At 46.2% G+C, this 21043-nt stretch overlaps 1 protein-coding gene across 2 annotated transcripts in view; it reads left to right on the top strand.

Moving 5' to 3' along the window:
- The window catches only part of tsnare1 (T-SNARE Domain Containing 1), a 943563-nt gene that overhangs the window by 397997 nt on the left and 524523 nt on the right, over positions 1-21043 (top strand). For both annotated transcript variants that reach the window (XM_068031353.1, XM_068031352.1), the window contains one exon: positions 9290-9367. In XM_068031353.1, the coding sequence (XP_067887454.1) occupies positions 9290-9367 (78 nt within the window). The remainder of the gene's footprint in view (positions 1-9289; positions 9368-21043) is intronic.

Raw genomic sequence — 21043 nt, 5'->3', positions numbered from 1 at the left:
AATAAAAATACAGTCAACTAAACAGAAAATACAGAGCACTTCTCAGTAAAAATATATTTAAAGAAACAATCAAAAAATTATAATAAAGTACTAGAAGAATGACTTCCTCTTTCTCAAACATGTGCAATTGCAGAATGCTGATGTTTGAGAGTTGGGGGTGTGGCCAGTTTTGTGGGCAGAGATTTGTTCAGGCAGAGGGTCAGATGGACAGCCGTAAATGAAAGAAGACACTTGGTGCCCAAAATTCTGAGATCTTTTAAATAACATAATTAGTTCGCACCCAGATTACTCGTGTCCGGATTTAAATGTGGAGGAAAAGCCTTTTGAATTTCATGTTTTTTCATATTCGTCCATGGGATGTAAATATCACTGGCAAGGTCAGCATTTATGAATGTTGTCCAGTTGTTGCTGCATGCAAGCACGAACCACTTCAGAATCTGAGGAGTTGCGAATGGTGCTGAATATTGTGCAATCATCAGCAAATGTCCCCACTTCTGAGCTTATGATGGAGGGAAGGTCATTGATGAAGCAGCTGAAGATGGCTGGGCCTAGGACACTACCCTGAGGAACTCCTGTAGTGATATTCTGGGGCTGAGATGATTGACCTCCAACAGCCACAGCCATCTTACATTGTGTTAGTTATGACTCCAATAAGTGAAGAGTTTTCCTCTGATTCCCATTGACTTAAATTTTGTTATGGCTCTTTGATGCCACACTCCGTCAAATGCTGCCTTGATGTCAAGGGCAGTCACTCTCACCTCATCTCTTAAATACAGCTGCTTTGTCTGTGTTTGGGCAAGGCTGTAATGAGGGCTAAGGCCCAATGGCCCTAGCAGAACCCAAACTGAGCATCCGAGTGGGTTATTGCTGATTAAGTACCGATAGCACTGTGGGCGACACCATCCATTACTTTGCTGATGATCGGGAGTAGACTGATTGGGCAGTTATTTGCTGGATCGTATTTTTGTGGGCAGGACATACTTGGGCAATTTTCCACATTGCTGGGTAGATGCCAGTGTTGTAGCTGTACTGGAACAGCTTGGCTAGGGGCATGGCTAGTTCGGGAGCACAAGTCTTCAGTACTATGGGCTGAATTTTATGCTCCTCTGTAAGTGGGTTTTGAGGTGGTTGGTGGAGGGGGGAAGAATCAGCGTGGAGTTGTCCAGCACAGAACGCGACGCCGTAATGCTGCGTTCTGATTCTGTCAGAGGCGGCGAAGTGCCGTGGTGACACTTCTGCACTGCCACGACGGCATTGGCATTTACCTACGTTAAACGCTCTTTAGCTATATCTGAATATAATTAACAGTGATCTTACCAGGCGTTCACAATCTTGTGTTGGGCGTGCAGCACTCACATGCCTTCAGATTTGTGTCTTTAAAAAGCTGGCAGCATTGAGGCGAGAGTCCTTGGTGACTTGAAAGGGTAATTTACTTTAACGCTGTTATTTAGGAGAAGTGGTTGGTTGAAAGAACTTGGCAACTACTTTGTCTGTGAGGGGAAGAGTTTGGAAGAACTCTGCAAATGGTGTGTCTGTGGCGGGGGGTGGGGGGAGTTGGGAGAACTCTGCAAGTATAGAGGTGGTTTTCCTTTGGAAGGGCAGTGCAGGATGCTCAAATGTTGTTGATTTGCTCATGATGGCTCGTCCTTTTGGAAATGTTGTGGGTCCAGCATCAATCCATACCATGGAGCTAATGTAGGCTTTCTATAACCAAAATTCCAACATCGCTTTGCACAGATCAGTAAACTTAACCTTTGAAGGAAGCCAACGGGCCAAGGAAGATAGAGATGGGTATGATTCACCGTGTTTTCTTGGTGCTGTGCTGAAGCGAATCCGCTGGAGGCAGGCCCAAGAAGCAGCTGTGGCACAAGAGCCGCCTCCCAGATGTGAGCAGCAGCAGCAGCCGACAATGCAACCAAGAACACAGATACAACACGAGTATATAGAACTTATATAGACTTATTCCATGTGGATTCCAACTGCACTTTCATCCTTCCTGTTTTGAATCCACCCAGGATTATAGGTATCTCCGCGAAATACAAGGTTCCTCGAACTGCTGTTCTCGCTCATCCTGAGATCCACACTCAGTGCCATGCGCCACCACATGTACACACTGGATCTCTCTCTCCAGAAGAACTGCCTCACCTTATCTCAAAGCTGTTCTACTCCGCAGTTTCATTTCATCCTTCGTTGTATCCGATGCATTAACAAAAAACTTTTTTTCTTCCTTTCAGGTGTTAGGGAACGCAAGCTCCAGCAACTGATGGGGATTAACACCCCTCCAGATCCTTCTTCCCACTCACTTTCCTCTGACCCCACCCCTTCTGATCTGACCCCTTGCCGTGTATTCACTATATACCCGCTGACCTCCACCTGTCTGACGCTGAACGTTCTGTACTCAGCAAAGGACCCCGTTTTATCCCCTTACGCCCCCACCTCTGAATTTCGTGCTCGGCATGACGTTGAGCTCTTCCTCCATCGCCTTCGCCTCTGGGATCACTTCTTTGACCAGGAGTCCTCCCCACGACCAGTGGACCCATTCACCCGCATCCAGCATTCTCCCTCTACCTGAACCCCTCCCTCTGGCTTTCTTACCCGCTCTTGATCTTTTTATTGAAAACTGTTGACGAGACATCGGCCGTCTCCATTTCTCTGCCTCCCTCACTCACTCTAACCTGTCACCCTCTGAACTTGCCGCACTCCGTTCTCTCAGGTCTAACCCCGACATTGTCATCAAACCTGCAGACAAGGGTGGTGTAGTTGTTGTCTGGCATACCGACCTCTACCTTGCAGAGGCTCAGTGCCAACTCTCAGACACTTCTTCCTATTTCCCCCGGTCCATGACCCCACCACCGAACATCAAGCTACTGTTCACAGGATTGTCACTGACCTCATCTCCTCTGGAGATCTTCCCTCTACAGCTTCCAACCTCATAGTCCCGCAACTCCAGACAGCCCGCTTCTATCTCCTTCCCAAAATCCACAAACAGGACTGTCCCGGCAGACCCATTGTTTCAGCCTGTTCCTGCCCCACTGAACTTATTTCTTCCTATCTTGACTATCCTTTCTTCGCTGGTCCAGTCTCTTCCCAACTACATCCGTGACTCTTCTGACGCCCTACATCATTTTGGCAATTTCCAGTTTCTTGGCCCCAACTGACACCCAATCGCTCTGCACCTCCATCCCCCACCAGGATGGTTTGAGGGCTCCCCGCTTCTTCCTTGAACAGAGGCCCAACCAGTCCCCATCCGCAAACACCTTCCTCTGCCTGGCTGAATTTGTTCTCACATTGAACAACTTCTTCTTCAACTCCACTCACTTCCTTCAAGTAAAAGGTGTTGCTATGTGTACCCGCATGGGTCCTCGTCATGCCTGTCTTTTTGTGGGATATGTTGAAGATTTCTTGTTCCAGTCCTACTCAGGCCCCCTCCCCCAACTCTTTTTCCGGTACATTGATGACTGTATCAGTGCCATTTCCTACTCCCGCCCGGGACTGGAAAACTTTATCAACTTTGCTTCTAATTTCCACCCTTCTCTCACCTTCACATGGTCCATCTCTGACACTTCCCTTCCCTTCCTCGACTTCTCTGTCTCCATCTCCGAGGATAGATAGTCTACTAATATTCATTATAAGCCCACCGACTCCCACAACTACCTCGACAACACTTCTTCACACCTTGCCTCCTGTAACGACTTCATTCCATTCTCTCGGTTTCTCCATCTCTGGCACATCTGCGCTGATGATGCTACCTTCCGTGACAGGGCTTCTGATATGTCTTCCTTTTTCATCAACCGAGGATTCCCCCACACAGTGGTTGACAGGGCCCTCAACCGTGTCTGGCCCGCACATCTACCCTCACCCCTTCCCTCCCAGAACCGCAACAGGGTTCCCCTTGTCCTCACTTTCCACTCCACCAGCCTCCAGATCCAAAGGATAATCCTCCGCCACATCCAGCGTGATGCCAGTACCAAACACATCTTCCCTTCCCTTCCCCTATCAGCATTCCGAAGGGATCGTTCCCTCCGTGACACCCTGGTCCAATCCTCCATTATCCCCACCACCTTGTCCTCTTCTCACAGCACCTTCCCCTGTAATCGCATGAGGTGTAATTCCTGCCCATTTCTCTCCTCACTTCCAAGGCCCCAAACACTCCTTTCAGGTGAAGCAGCGATTTACTTGTACTTCTTTCAATGTAGTATACTGTATTCACTGCTCACAATGTGGTCTCCTCTAGATTGGGGAGACCAAACACAGATTGGGTGACGGCTTTGCCGAACACCTCCGCTCAGTCCATTAGCATGACCCCAAGCTTCCCGTTACTGGCCATTTCAACACCCCCCCCTTGCTCACATTTCTGTCCTGGGATTGCTGCAGTGTTCCAGCAAACATCAACACAAGCTCAAGAAACAGCATCCCATTTACTGATTAGGCATGCTACAGCCTGCCAGACTGAACATTGAATGCAATAATTTCAGAGCATGACGAGCCCCCCCCCCCCTTTTTATGTTTAGTTATTTTTTATTTGGTTCTTTTATTTTAGGTTTTTTAGTGTGTTTAGTTTGTTTCTACTGTGCCTACCCACTGTTTCTGTTTTTTTTTTAAATGTTTAATGTTGTGCTTGGAGTGCTTTGTGCTTTACAGTCTATTCACACCCTCCACGTACTAACGCTTTGTCTTTCAGCACACCATTAACATACCATTTGCCTTTGTTCCATGACCTTCTGGTCAGTTATTCTCTGTGACTTTGTCCTATCAACACCTTCTCTTTTGTTATCTCTTGCCCCACCCCCTGCATTACTTGCTTAAAATCTTTTACATTTCTAATATTTGTCAGTTCTGAAGAAGGGTCTCTGACCTGAAACGTTAACTCTGCCTCTCTCTCCCCAGATGCTGCCAGAACTGCTGAGTATTTTCAGCATTTTTTGTTTTTATTTCAGGTTTCCAGCATCTGCTGTATTTTGCTTTCATATTAGTATGTAGAACTCGCCTGACATACCTGCAGATGTTTGAGCGGAACTGTTAGAAAAGACTGCGGCTGTCTGGAGAGGCCGTCACAGACCTCTGCGCACTGCTCAATGACAATTTGCAACCAATGGGTTTTGGTGGTCACCCTATGCCTGTGACCCTGAATATTACTGTGGTCCTAAACTTCTATGCCTCTGGATCATTCCAGGGATCTGCCGGGACATGTGTGTGTGGTCTCTCAACCCACAGTGCACCGCTGCATCAAGGAGGTGACCAGTGCTCTGTTCAGGAGGGCTGATTAATATGTGCACCACAGGACAGACCCTGAGAGTCAGGCCGAGAGTCCCATTGTATTTGGGGCCATTGTGGGATTCCCACACTTCCAAGGTGTGATTGAGTGCACACATGTGGCCATCAAGGCTCCCACGGACCAACCAGCTGCCTTCATCAACAGGAAGGGTTTTCATTCCATTAATGTACATCCTGTATGCGACCACAGAAAGCACTTCCTACAAGTGTATGCCCACTTCTTGGGAAGCTGCCACGACTCATTCATACTTCAGCAGTCCCAAGTGCCACTGTTTTTTTCACCCCCCCGCCCCCCCCCCACTCGCCTTCAAGGGTGGTTTGTCAGGGGTGAGGGCTATCCATTGAGGACGTGGCTTCTGACGCCTGTAAAGAACCCCAGCAATGATGTGGAAGACCGTTACTGCCTTTCATGGCTCCACCAGATTGATCATCGAGCAGGCCATTGGTTTGCTGAAGATGCAGTTCTGCTGCCTGGGCGGCACAGTGGTTAGCACCGCAGCCTCACAGCTCCAGCGACCCGGGTTCAGTTCTGGATGCTGATTGTGCGGAGTTTGCAAGTTCTCCCTGTGACCGCGTGGGTTTCCGCTGGGTGCTCCGGTTTCCTCCCACAGCCAAAGACTTGCAGGTTGATAGGTAAATTGGCCATTGTAAATTGTCCCTAGTGTAGGTAGATGGTGGGGATGTGGTAGGGACTATGGGGATTAATGTAGGATTAGTATAAATGGGTGGTTTTGGGTCAGCACAGACTCAGTGGGCCGAAGGGCCTGTTTCAGTGCTGTATCTCTCTATGACTTCTATGATAGATCTGGTGGATCCCTTCAGAATGCCCCACAGAAGGTTGGGTGCTGTGTTCTACATAGCATAGCACGACAGAGAGGGGAGGCATTGCCAGAGGAAGACATGTGGGAGTATGAGACTTCCTCTGCCGAAAAGGACAGAGAGGGCACACAAGGCCAAGCAGCCATGGAAGATCCCAGCAGAGTGATAGAGGGCAGACATCTTGAGCAGCGTGCAAGGGAGGCAAGGCAGAGCCTTACAATGGAGTGTTTCCAAAATCCATGACGTGTGTTCCGAGAGTGCTTCTATTTTTTGTAAAATATGTTTTAAGAACTTATAGTTGAATTATGGGCATTGATTTAGCTGGAAGCTTGAAGAGATGCTGAACTCTTTTTAAAAAAAAAAAGAGGTCTGCAGAAGGCTTCCTGGGCTTGACCTATTTTCAGATAAAATACCAGCAGGGAGCTTGTTGTTTTGACTTGGGGAGATGTTTATAAAGAAGTGACATGTCAAGGTTTATAGAGGTCAGGAGGCTTGACTTCTGGAATGTTTTTAGTTTCACTTTGAATTGTTAGGAAAGCCAGTTGGTTTTTGCCTGTGTGTAAAACCCAGCTCATCTCCTTCTCTCGGAAATAAGCCCTGCATTTCCAGTGTGTCAGTCTCCTCTTTCTCCTGTGTATCGAATGTGTAGGAACTGAAACCCCTGTTGCCGCATTTCTGCTGTAAGGCCTATTTGAAGCCTCTGTCGATGCATTTCTTGGAAACCCTAGCCAAACTGACCTTCACCATCGCCTAGAAAGAACTGTTCTAGGAATATCCCAATGACAGCCGTCGATACGCAATTTCAACACCAGACCAAAACAAAGGACATCTTTCCATGTCTTCTCTTTTTTCTTCAAGAATGAGCAAGTATTCAGCCTAAGTGGTTTATTTGTCTTTTTTTTCTGTAACAGAGCTCTAAAACCAAAATCCCTTTAATTTTTCCAGTAAACCGATGTATGTATGTGTGTGTGTGGGGCTAAGGGACAAAGGAAACTTTTATACTTCAATTTTGGGTTTGCTTCATTACTGTCTTGTGCTGTAATAAACTGTTAATTTTGTTGTTTATTAAAGAAACCTGGTTAGTGTGTTTTATTCTGGGAAATATCGAGTATATGATTGACCGTATCGGTAAGTGGGAAAATTTAAATATGTTGTGACCTGTGGAGAAGTAGAACTAGAATAAACGGTGTACTCCTCCCACCTCGGTCACAACACTTGCCTGGATGGGTGCAGCTCCAACAACATTCAACAGTCCAGGACAAAGCAGCCCGCCTGATCGGTGCCCCATCTACAAACATTCACTCCCTCCACCACCAACGCACAGTGGCAGCAGTGTGTACCATCTACAAGATGCACTGCAGCAATGCACCAAGGCTTCTTAGACAGCACCTTCCAAACCCGTGACCTCGACCAACTAGAAGGACAAGGGCAGAAAATGCATGGGAACACCACCACCTGCAAGTTCCCCTCCAAGTCACACACCATCCTGACTTGGAACTATACCGTTCATTCACTGTCGCTGGGTCAAAATCCTGGAGCTCCCTTCCTAACAGCACAGTGGGTGTACCTACCCCACATGGACTGCAGCGGATCAAGAAGGCAGCTCACCACCACCTTCTCAAGGGCAATTAGGGATGAGCAATAAATGCTGTCCTGGCCAGCGATGCCCACATCCCAAGAATGAATAAAAGCAAACTTGCAGTAAATACAATTCTGACCAAAACTCACCCTCATGCATGTGGTGCCAAGTTTTCTGCCTTGGCACTATCTTGCCCTGCAGTATGCAACATCCAATTCAGGCAGTGCTCATGTGACATCATTTGAGTAATGAAAAAATCATGTTCATTGGCATGTTAACGATGTAAGTAGTCACCTTGCCAATGTCGTAAGGCATTTGAGGGAATTGCAGTAGTCACACTCACTCTGTGGTGGAATGCGATTATCCATCAATGAAGGCTGACGATTTGCACCAATGAGCTTTTAATTACATTAAACATGAGATATCTATTTCACCCATGAATACCCATGTGTGTGAAGGTGTCTTTTTTATACGTTTGCGTGGTACATCCCCTGCGACAGCAGCTGGACTGGAGGCAGGCTGCTGATCATGATGCCCCTTGACTTGGGATGACTTCGCAGGCGTCCTCTGCATGCCTGAGGCCTGGAAGGCCCTGGCTGCCTAAAGGCTTCCGGCAGGAGTGCATTCAGGCGCTGTGGCTGGTGGAGCTTGATTCACTGGCGGAGGGGATGAGGAGCCGGCGTGGACACTCGAATCACCCTGAGGGGAGACAGATGTGGAGCGCATCCTCTGTTCCTCCCTTTCAAGGTGGCTTGGAGACTCCCTGCTCATCAGAGAAGGAACAGGAGACGAAACATTTTCGAGCCTCCTGGTCCTCTGTCGCCCTGCCATGGCTGAGTGGACCTCATGGCCAAGGCGAGTATTTGCAGGCTGTTGCGCATCTGTGGAATGTGGCTGTCCAAGAGAGTCGCCAACCTCTCAATGGATGAAGCCAAGTGTTCATATGCCTGGGACATGGCAGCAGTCATGGCACGGATGAACTCCCCCACCATCCGCTCAAGGCTACACATGGCCTCTGGATCGCCACCAGATGTTGCCTTCCCTCTCTCTGCAACTGCAGCATGCCCTGTCCTGTCGAAACCAGAGACTCGTCATCAGCCTGGGGCTCAGCTTGGGTATAAAATTAAAACCCGACCTAGGCCCGACCCGACCACAGCCAACCCGAACCCCAGCCCTTTAATTTTTCTTCGCGCCCGACCCGACACGAATCTCCTTCATCTGTTCAGGCAGCAGGCTATTCCTGCAGCTGGAGTTGAGGGGAATCATGGCTAAGCCAGATCCCGTGACGTCCCAGAAACAACAAATGCAGGATTTTTAAAAAAATGGGTAAGATAGGGTACAAATAATTAAAGTTTAATCAATGGTTTTAATTATAACTAAGCTTTTTTAACAAGTTGTCAACTGCAAGTTTTTGTTGGTGATGTTGTTGTACTTAATGTGCTTGTATCAATTTTCTCTGCTGTTATTGGAAGCGGCCTATTTAAAACAAATGCTATCATTTAAATATAAGAAAATCAGAGGAATTTGAGTACACAAAGTGAGGTTATGTTGCAGGTCGCCCACTGTATATTGTGTTAATCATGTCGTAAATTTTGTTTTTGTTCTATTTCCCAACAGCATCACAGATTGATCCTAATGAAATTCAAGAGGTGTTTCAGGAACTTACAGCAAACATCTTCCGCATTAACACAAATGGTGAGTTTCCCTTTGGTGCTAATTTGTATTAGTTGACTATGTGATGGTTGTGTCATTCTCGTCTAATGATGGGGTTAATTAGGAAAATAGGAAATGGCAGTTGAAGCCTTGTGAGCTCACTGACCTCCTGAATCAACTGCAGGCAGGCTTTAAAAATGGGTGCCCAGCAATCTTCTCCCACCTCAATTCCAGGCAGAAGGCTATTTAGTTATGCAAATTAGATTCCTACGCATGTTGTAGTAACCCAGTCACAACTTTCAAACAGAAATGGACAGAGGATGTATGACAAAAGTCAGACCCATTTCTTCAGCCATGGAGAGTTCTTAAAAGTTTCACTGAAAACCTCTCTATAATGGTAAGTTTTGAGGAAGGAAGGAGGAACAGGAGTGACACCCCGTGCCCCCTCCCCCCCTCAAAGGCCCATAAACATCCTTTGTTCCTTTGCGAGCATGTTCTTATATCCTGTACTCCAGTATTTGCTCATTCGCTCCACCACCCCCATCCCAAATAAAAAGCTGCTCCAACTGACTGATTTCAGCCCTGATGAAACTGGTGAGCTGTGGTGAGACATCGATTTGGCACCCACAGCCCCCAACTAAAAGTTAACGATGCCTGAATGTTCAGGCCTCCCGACTGCAGTGTTGATATTGTGCCAGTTCTGCCTCGAGCTGAACGTTTCACCCATGTGATCTCACTTTTCGTCATGGCTTCTTTTATTTTCAGTCTGGTTGGTGTCCTTACACTATGGGCTTTGGCCCATTTAAAATTTAAATTTAAAATTAACATTACGAAGCAAGTTTGCCAAGGGAGAAGATGCTGCCAATGTCATAGTGAAAGAGGAGATAGCTGAGACACTAGATGGGCTAAATATTGATAATGAGGAGGTATTAGAAAGGCTTGCTGCACATAAAGTTGATAAGTCCCCAGGACTGAATGAGATGCATCCAAGGATACTGAGGGAAGTAAGGGAGGAAATTGCAGAGCTACTGGCCATAATCTTCCAATCCCATTTAGATACGGTGGTAGTGCCAGAGGACTAGAGAATTGCAAAGTTACACAGTTGTTCAAAAAAGCATGGCAGGAAACTGATAGTGGTGGTTAACACTTGTTTTTTTGAACTGGGCGAGGGTATACAGTTAGGTTCCCCAGAAGTTGGTGCAAGGACCACTGCTTTCCTTGGTCTATATCAATGGCCTTGACTTAGGTGTGCAAGCCACGATTTCAAAATTTGCAGATGACACAAAACTAGGAAGTAGTGCAAACCGTGAGGAGGACAGTGATATACTTCAAGAGGACATAGACAGCCTGGTAAAATGGGTGGAAATGTGGCAGATGAAGTTTAATGCAGGGAAGGGTGAAGTGATACATTTTGGTCAGAAGAACGAGGAGTGGCAATATAAAATTAAGGATACAATTCCAAAGTGGGTGTAGGAGCAGAGGGACCTGGGAGTGTATGTGCACAAATTGTTGAAAGTGCAGGACAGGTTGAGAAAGTGGTTAACAGGCCATACAGGATCCTGGGCTTTATAAATAGGGGCATAGAGTACAAAGGCAAGGGGGTTCTGGTAAACCTTCAGAAAGCACTGGTTCGGCCTCAACTGGAGTAAGAAGGATTTGAAGGCATTAGAGAAGGTGCAGAAAAGATTTGAGATGGTCCAGGGTTGAGGGACTTCAGTTACATGGATAGATTGGAGAAGCTGGGACTGTTCTCCTTAAAGAAGAGAAGACTGAAAGGAGGTTTGATCATGATGGGTCTGGGCAGAGTAGATAAGGAGAAATTGCTCCCATTTTTGGAAGAGTTGAGAACAGAGGACACCAATTTAAGGTGAATGAAAAAAGATTCAAAGGAGACCAGAAGAAAATCCTTGCAGCACAGTGTATGATTAGGATCTGGAATGCATTGCCTGAGAGTGTGGCGGAGGCAGATTTAATTGTGCTTTTCAAAAGAGAATCGGATAATTACCTGAAGAGGAAAAACATTTACATGGCTACCAGGAAAGGGTGGGGGATGGTGGTGGGGAGTGGACTAGTGGAGTTGCTGTTGTAGAGAGCTAGCACGGACACAATGGGACAACTGCCTTCTTTTTTTGCTGTAACCATTTTATGATTAAATACTTATCCATCAATTGTCTCAACTGCACTAATTTCCATTTCCGGTTATCATTGTGTGTGGAAGAGCTGAAACAGTAAATAGATATGAATGTTGTAGCAAATTACTATATTAGTGTCAAGTAAGATTGCTACAAGTTAAACCAACCACTCTGTCTCCCAGTTTGTTTGAAGATAATTTTTAGTACAGTTGGTGGATTCCAATGGTAAATATGACGTGAAGATTGTTCCAGAGCATTAAATTAATTGGCGGACTCATCTATCCCTAAAGGGCTGTACTACAAATATCAATATTCCAGTCTGTGCTAAAATTATTATTTTTAGTTTGTGTTTTTAAAATTTAGTTTAAAATGTTTACAGAAATTTATTCCAGGCACATGGTAGTGTGGTGTAATGGCCATTTTTTAATGTTTACTGGAAGTTTAAGATTTTATATATACAAGTAAAAACTTAGATGCAGTTCTTTTACCATTTTAGAATTCAGTCTGTTAGGAACTGTCAGAAAACAGAAAACAGAATAGCAGAAAATGGTTGAATTGACATTTTATTTCAGGGACACTACAGAGCTGAATTAACAAGATTGCTTTTAGTGCTTCCGCCAATGTTATAGCAGTTCCCACACAATCTCTTGAATTTCTGACAAAAGCACAGTATCCACGATGGAGGGGAGGTAATTACTTCTGGTACTGTAGTCTATGAAGTGATGTGGGGGAGGTGATGCATCACTGTAGACTGGAAATGTTTAACTTGGTTGGAATCCATTGTAAATTACCCTGTACCCCAGGTGTTCCTTTGCTTCCATGGGTCTCTCGGTCGTGCAGTGGGTGGTGGATTAAATCAGAAATGTTTTTACTGCTATTTAGAATCTAAGGCAAATGCAATTTCAAAAAGAACCTGTGGTGGTCAGCATAAAATGAAGCCTTTAAGCTTGCTGTTTGGGAAGATTAAAAAATGAGTAAGATTGAAAGGATTCTTGGCATTTTTATGGACCAGCACCTGTTAAAAATGTCACAAAATCACGTCAGCCATAAGAGACTATTCCTTCTGAAAAACTAACCTGGATTTCCCCTTCAATTCTGAACAAACAATGCAACTATAACATGAACTTATCTATAGTTACAAATGCTGACTGAAATTTGTGTCCAGTTTTGCTTCAGATTTGCAGCATTTGTAGTTTTTGTGCTTTCCATCTTGCTGATAGCCTCGCTTTGCATTTCAAGCATTTTGTGCTTTTGCATTTTTTTTAATCTGCAAAACTGTGTTAATCTGTGTTGTGCATTACTTAGGTTGCATTTTATTTCTGCCATTGTACAAATGGACTGGTAGCCGCTAATGACAAATAAAGTGAAGTGCTACGTTGTTCTCTGAAGTTGGGTGTTGTTGCTCCTGTTTTGTGACTCACAAAGGGCAGTAGAATTTCAACTTCCCATTTTACAGAATTAACACATTAATCATTTTAAATGAGAGGTTGGGGCAAGGCCGGTTGTGCAGGACACCACCAAAGACAAAAAGAAAATGTAAATCAAGCAGTGATGGTTTAGTGATGCTAAGTTTATTGGGGGGGTGGGGGGTGGAGGGGGGGGTAGTGGAGGGATGAATTTTCAACAGCTGGCTGTGTGTTTTTTCCCCCCCAAAAAAGGGCAACCAGCAGAGGAAAATCTGGTGGGGCCACTGGACATCATTTGCCTCCATGATTCAAATTTCAGCCAGGCCATTAAATCGGCATGCAGCACTCCAACACAAAATAGGCGGCTGTTTGTAAACAGAAAATGCTGGAAATACTCACCAGGTCAGGAAGCATCTGTAGGATGAGAAACAGAGTTACCGGTGCACGTTCTGATGAAAGGACATCGACCAGAAATATTGGGCAGGATTTTCCCTGCGGGCTTCTGAACTCCATCGTCAGGCTCCAATGTGGGGTCAGAAGCCCACACTATGTGGGAAGCAGTCGCTTATTGTGATTTTTCAAGAAGTGGCCAGAGAGCGAGTTTGCTGCCCAATTAAGGATAGTGGGTGGGCGTTTGAAGCTGGGAGGCCAATCAGAGACCATCCAGCTTGGAATCAGCAGCAGGATGCAATGGGAGGTAAGTGAGGGAGTGGATATTTCAAAATGGAGGGGAGCATCTCAACATTTTTAAACTTAATCTGAAAACTGGCTTTTGAAGCCAGGTGGGAGGTTTGGGCGGTTGTGGGGGGGCGGGTGGAGGAGAGGGGGAAGGGTGCGCGGTGTAGAGAGAGGGGAGGGGAGCCCTCCTTAGAGTGGCCTATGGCTGCTGTTGCACCCAGACAGGAAGGGATGGCCTCTAGGCCTACCTGGAATGCCGACTTCCGGTCTGCCTCTGGGAGGCCGGCTCCAGGCAATTAAACTGGACCCCGCCACCTGCGGGAACCTGGAGGCCGACTGGAAAATCTCAGTCGGCCTCTGTTAACAGGCCTTAATAGACTCTAAATTACTTGGATCCACCCACCACGTGTGGATGCACATGGCACCACCCCCCACCCCATTTCCACCTCCGCAGAAATGGCACAGGGGTGGGATAGAGCCAGGAAACTGGCTTGCAGACTGGTGGTGCTATTTTTAGCGCCTGCCTGCCTCTGATTCCGGCCCCAGCCAGGCTTAACATTCAAGCCCATTAACTCTGTTTCTCTCTTGTGAGAACATAAGAAATAGAAATAGGAGTAGGCTATTCAGCCCCTTGAGCCTGCTGCGCATTCAGTATGAGCATGCCTGATCAGATTGTGGCCTTAACTCCACTTTCCTGTCTGCCCCCCATAACCCTTTTTTCCCTTGTCAATCAAAAATCTGTCTATCTCAGCCTTGAATAGATTCTGTGACTCAGCCTGCACTGCTCACTAGGAAAGAGAATTCCAAGTACTAACGACCCTCTGAGAGAAAAAATTCCTACTCATCTCTGTCTTAAATGGGAAACCCTTTAATTTGAAACTGTGGCCCCTAGTTCTAGATTCCCCCACGAGGGGAAACATCCGGTGGAATCTTATAAGTGCCACAGCATTCCTGACGGGGTGACCGGAAGTTGTTTTAACTTCTGTTCCCGCCGCAAATCCTGTTTCCCACGCGATTTTGTATTTAATTAGCCATGGGACGACAGATACAGTGAACACATGGCATCATGCAATGGGGGTGGCCTTTCATTGGTGGAACCTGCTGTGAACCCGAGCACCATGATCAGCACAGATATAAAACATTCTGTGCTTGCAGTCTCCAGGATCAGCAACCTCCCTTTCATGTAAGTGTCTTCAGACGAACTTAAATTGAAGCTTTTACTTACATCAAAATGTTTTTGCCTCCCTTATTTTGTGAAAGTCACCACCAACTTCATATCATTTATTTTCCCCACAGCAAAAGTAAATCACTTAGCAGTCAGCAGGCAGCGTCCCGCCTCATGGTTCAGTGATGCCTCCCTGCAGGTTCTCCTCCAGGCCGTCTGGGAAAGGCGGGAGGCCCTCTTCCCTGCAAATGGAATGCAAAGACCCTCCCGCCTCACCAAGGTGGCGTGGTTGGAGGTAACGGAGGAGGTCTCAAACCGTGGGGTCACTCATAGAACATGGGTTCAGTGCCACAAGCGAATCAATGACTTGCTCAGATCAGCAAGTGGTCCTGGCGAGGCTACTGCATTGTTTTCTTCCATGGCTTCAATGTCTTAAAGGCAGAGGGTACACAAGGAATGCAGTGGAATGCGTGAGCAGCCTTGGTGTCATTCACTAAATGATGTTGCACCAAGATGAAGATTGGCATTGTTTATGTGATTGGATGTGTCGTGCGAACGCCAGTGCAGAATGAGTGATGTTGCTGCATGTATGCAATGGTTGTGATGCATCATTTGGCATGACATCAAAACTGCATATCTACTGCAGGATAAATGAAGCCACAACCTGCGTGACCCCGCTAAGGCAGCAGGAGGAGTCCCTGGCATAAGGCTACTGACCATGGCTGAGGAGGAGGCCTCTGAGATTGCGAAAGAGGAGGGAGGTAGGGCAAGTGGAGATGGCGAGGCAGGAGCCACAAGGTGTAAGGTTGAAGTGTCATCTCTGCTCTTGCAGCCATATATGGAAACTGAAGGAAATTGTGTGAACTCATGAGAAGCACATGCTTAAAGTGCCTCTGTTTGTGTCTCCACCGTAGGTGCCCGCACTCGAGTAGCAGAATACCGCGTGGCCCAAGAATCCTCCTCAGGGGAGCAAGAAGAAGCCAATGCCCCAGAGGGTGCATCGTCACTTGCCTCTTCTTCCATCTCTGCCAGCACAGATGCATCCACATGGTCCATGGGGGGTTTAAGGTTAGAATCTGGGTCACAAGCTGGTGTTCACAACATAGACACATCCCAGCAGCTGAGGGAACATGTGCCAGCCGGGTCCCCTGATAATCAGAGGACTAATGGGGACCAGGCCCCTGCTCAGCCCCACACTCATGATAATCCTTTGTTTGTTGCAAAGAGACATCTGCTGGATGTGCAGCAAAGCCATGTGGAAAATATGTCTCAGATGCCTGAAGTCAGGTGTGGCTTTGCGTGTGCCATGGAGGAATTCATGCAAGCTATGACTTTTGCCATATCCCAGTGCGTAGTACATTTATATTTCATGCAAAATTTGACCACTCTCGATAATATTTTCCTTGCTTACAGATGGATACAAAGAAGTTTTTTGGAGGCCTATGGTAGGAATGCAATGATGTTTGCAAAGCATCTCAGGAAATGTCCTGTGTCCATATGTCATTGGAATTTCAGCCTTCACTCTTCAATGATGGCTGTTTTCCTAATGATGATTAATAACTTTTTCCCAATATTGTCATGCCTTACTTTTGTTTTCTATGTTCATAACTGAGTGCTGCTTGCAGTGGTGTGTAATAGCATTCATCGTAGCCCATAGATAATTTCAAATGCCAATCACAGGAAAGTGCAGCAATGCTTCATTAAGACTGCAGAAATGAATAAGACCTCACACAAAAAGGAATTTCTGTTCCCAAAGTTCCTTGATGATGTGGCTTATTGTTGACTGAAACGTGCATAAGTGAGGTCTCCTGATGTCCCTTGCACGTCTCTCCATGAGCCTCACGTTGATGATGGCATCGTTGTCATTGCTGTCCTCCTCCTCACCCTCTTCATAGTCATCCTCATCTGAGGAGGACGGGTGTTCCTGTGCCTTCAGAGTGTTACCATGTCTAATTTCAAGGTTCTGCAAGGCACAGCAGACAATAATTATTCGAGACACCCTCTGTGGCGCAATGAAGAGCCCCTCCAGAGTGGTGAAGGCAACGAAATAGCATTTTCAGCATGCCAGTGATGTGTTCAATGATGGCTATGGTGGATGCATGAGCAGCATTGTACCTATCTTCAGCAGCGCTTTGGATATGACATACATGTGTCATCAACCATGTACAAAGGGGGTAACCCTTGTCACCCAGGATCCATCAGTCCACTTTGGCTGGTTCCTCAAATTGCTTGCAGCTGAGAGTTTCTCAAAATGTAGGAGTCATGACAGCTCCCTGGCGAAGTGCGCAAATGTGCATGATTCTTCTCCTGTGGTTGCAAACCACGTTTAAAAAGTGGAAGCCTTTGTGATTGACAAAGATAGCAGGCTGGTCCCAGGAAGCTCTAATGGCCACATGAGTACAGTTGATCACCCCTTTCACTCTAGGGAAGCCAGCGATGGCACCGAAGGCTGCAGACCTTGCTGCCTGGCTGTCCTCATCTACAGGTAAGTAGATGAAATCATTGGCAGGTCAAAAAAGGTAATTGGTCATCTCTTTGATGCACCTGTGCATCGCAGACTGTGAGATGTCACATACGTCGTCTGCGGATCCCTGGAAGGAGCTGCTGGAGAAAAATTGAGTGTAGTGGTCACCTTGAGGGCCACTGGAGTTGAGCGGCTGCAGGTCATGCTGCAGGATCCTACAAATTACTGTGACAATTTCACGTGACATCCTTAGGTGTCTCTGGCATTGCCTCTGACATTTGAAGGTAATTTGTCCTAGTCCTGAGGATGCGATGACATACCAGTGCCTGTCTTCGATAAGGACGTTCCTGGATGTTATCATTTGGAGCATTCTCACCTTCCTGTTCTGCCTGTTGCTAGCGCTCAGGCATTATGAGTTGAGGGAAAAGAGCCCTCCTTAGTCTCTCTCTTTGTTCTTCTTCCTGTGGTACTAGACAGAGTGGGTGTATGAGATCCATGTCACTGTGGCTTTTCTGAACAATAAATAAGCAGAGCGTGGCGTTTCAGCCTCTGTTTCCAGTGAGCTGAAATATCGAAGCAATGAACAGCTCCCTTATATCTGCCATCAAATTGCAACCAGGTAGAAGACGCACCCAGTGTCCTTTGTCTCCTCTCACTCTCCTTGTTCTCCTTGAGTGTCCACGTGGTTTCCATTATCATTAGAGAAAATGGTGCACGTAGAATTCAGGGCAAATCTCCCCACCTTCCAACCTCCTCCTGCATCCTTCCAGCTTGAACCCATCACCGTTAACCCACCCAATGTTACCATTAACTTCTCTCCGTTACCATTGAGCTTCCTCCCATTACCGTGCACAGTGTAATCATCAATGTATTCATGCCAAACCTCCCCCCTGTTCCTCCTCCCATTACTATCGACATGCTGACTCTTACCCTTGAACTTCCTCATATCGAGCCGACCATTATGGCTGAGTCTCATTCCCCTCCATATGAAATTGTTGAATACCCACCCATTAGTCTTGACCTTCCCCCGCACAGAATCCATTTGCCCCCATTGACTGTGACCATTCCCTCTGCTAGCCAGTACCTACAGTTTGCCCCACAGCTCCCTAACATCGACAGCACTCATCCCACCCTTTAGACCTTTGCCAAATATCTTCACATTGTACTGATCTAATCCACCCACCACCCTCGCAGCTGACAAAATGCATCTTCACCATCAACATCAGCCATTCAACATTCTGGCCGCTCCACTCCACCCTCCTGTGCTCCTCCATGCACTCGATCAACCCCACCCTTCCCTCCCTGACTACCGTGCCCTGCCCCTCCATGTAGCCCCCGCCATGCCATCACCGCCATCCCTTGAGATGATTCGCCCTTTCTGGTACCGAACCTGGAAGCAAACATCCATTCCAATGCTGGTGTGGAAGGAAACATCCATTCCAATGTGAGCTTGGAGGGAAATGTCCATTCCAATGCTGGTGTTAGTTTAGTGGATAAGTTAAAGAGAGAAGTGCACACACTTGAGACTCAACTGCACAAATCCGACTGTTGCACGCCAAGTTGAAACATTTGTGAACCAGGTGGCACAGGAATATCGCTCACCATTCATGTAATCTGGCAGGTAGGACAAAATTGTAACTATGCATAGGGTAATGAGTATTCATGTTATTTAAATGAATGCAAATCTGCAATTCGCCACCAAGCTGAGGGATCCCCAGAACACCGCAAACCTACCGCCGACTTCATTCCTTGAAAATATCCCGCCGTCGGGACCCGAAAAAACAGCTTCCGCCTAATTAAATCACCCCACACACCACCAAATCCCCTGTGGCGGGCAGCATAAAATTCCTCCCATCCTCTCAGCATCTACCCTGTCAAGCCCCCTCGGAATCTTATATGTTTCAATCTGATCACCTCTCAATCTTCTAAACTCCAATGAGTATAGACCCAACCTGCTGAAGTTTTTCTCAGAAGACAAGCCCTTTGTCCCAGGAATCAGCCTCGTGAACCTTCTCTGAAGTGCTTCCAATGCAAGTATGTCCCTCCTTAAATAAGGTGACCAAAACTGTGCACACTATGCTCGGTGTGGTCTCACCAATGCCTTGTACAGTTGCAGGGAGACTTCCCTACTTTTATATTGCATCTCCCTTGCAATAAAGAACAAGATTCCATTTGTCTTCTTAATTACTTGCTGTACGTGCATGCTGATTTTTTGTGATGCACCTATAAGGACTGCATTCTGCAGTTTCTCTCCATTTAAATAATATTCTGCTTTTCTTCCTAACAAAGTGGACAGCCTCACATTTTCTGACATTATACTCCATCTGCCAAATTTTTACCCACTCACTTAAGCTATCTATATCTCTTTGCGTACTCTTTGTATCCCTCTCACAACTTGCTTTCCTACGTATCTTTATATGTCAGCAAATTTGGCTACAACACAGTTGGTCCATTCATCCAAGTCATTAATTATAGATCGTAAATAGTTGAGGCCCCAGCACTGATCCCTGTGGCACTCCATCAGTTACAGTTTGCCATTCTGAAAATGACCCATTTATCCCAACTCTCTGTTTCCTGTTAGTTAGCCAATCCTCTATCCATGTTAATATATCACCCCCAACACAATGAGCTCTTATCTTGTGTAGTAACCTTTTATGTGGCACCTTATGAAATGCCTTTTGGAAATCCAAATACGTTACATTTGACAGATGCTGTCTTGCCTGCTGAGTATTTTCAGCATGTACTGTTTTTCTTTCAGATTTTCAGCATCTGCAGTATTTTGCTTTTGTGCAGGAGACTGTTTAAATAGGCTCATTGGGGTCCTACATCTGCTGTCGGACTCTTTGCAATTTTCATGGAGATAATAGAAGGACCATGTGAAGTGCACTATCATCCCAATTTTTCCAGGTTTTGAATGGCCTGACTAGAAATCCTTAAAAGAACTACTGGAGGCCCCTCAGAGATGATAGGTTTTTTAAAAAGATGTTTGTGGGTGCAGGAGTAGCCTGTTGCATTTATATAGTGCCTTTAAAGTAGTAAAATGTCCCAAGTCTCTTCACAGCAACATTATCAAATAAAAATTGACACTGAGCCACATAAGGAGATGTTGGGACAGGTGACCAAAATCTTGATCAAAGAGGTAGGTTTTAAGGAGTCTTAAATAAGGAGAGAGAGGTCGAGAGGCAGAATGGTGTAGGGAGGAAATTCCAGATTTCAGCGCCCAGGCAGTTGAAAACAGAGCTGTGAATAGTAGAGCGATTAAAATCGGGGATGCACAAGATGCCAGATTTGGAGGTGCAGATATCTCTTGTAGGGCTGGAGGAGGTTATAGGGAGGGATAAGGCCACAGAGGAATTTGGTAACCAGGATGAGAATTATAAAATCAAGACATTGATTAACTGGATCCAGTGTAGGTCAGCGAGCACAGGGGTAATGGATGAATGGGACTTGATACAGATTAGTATAAGGGCAACAGAGTTTTGGATGAGCTCAAGTTTATGGAGAATGGAAGATGGGAGTCCAGCCAGGAGTCAAGACCAGAGGTAACAAAGGCACAAATAAAGGTTTCAGCAGCACATGTGCTGAGGCAGGGGCCGAATCAGGCAATGTTACGGCAGTGTGAGTAGGCAGTCTTGGTGACGGGGCAGATATGTGGTCAGAAGATCATCTTGGGATTAAATATGATACCAAGGTTGTGAATGGTCTGGTTCGGTCTCAAACAGTTGCCAGGAAGAGGAATGGATTGGTAGGAGGGACCAAAGACAATGGCTTTGATCTTCCCAATATTTATTTGAAGGAAATTGCTTCTCATCCAGTACTGGATGTCGCACAAACAATCTGACAATTTAATGACTATGGAGGGATTGAGAGAGG

Source organism: Heterodontus francisci, chromosome 5 (assembly GCF_036365525.1).
Source record: "Heterodontus francisci isolate sHetFra1 chromosome 5, sHetFra1.hap1, whole genome shotgun sequence".
In the NCBI taxonomy this organism is placed as follows: Eukaryota; Metazoa; Chordata; class Chondrichthyes; order Heterodontiformes; family Heterodontidae; genus Heterodontus; species Heterodontus francisci.
Note: the sequence above shows the minus strand (reverse complement) of the source record. Positions and strands in the feature narration are given on the sequence as shown.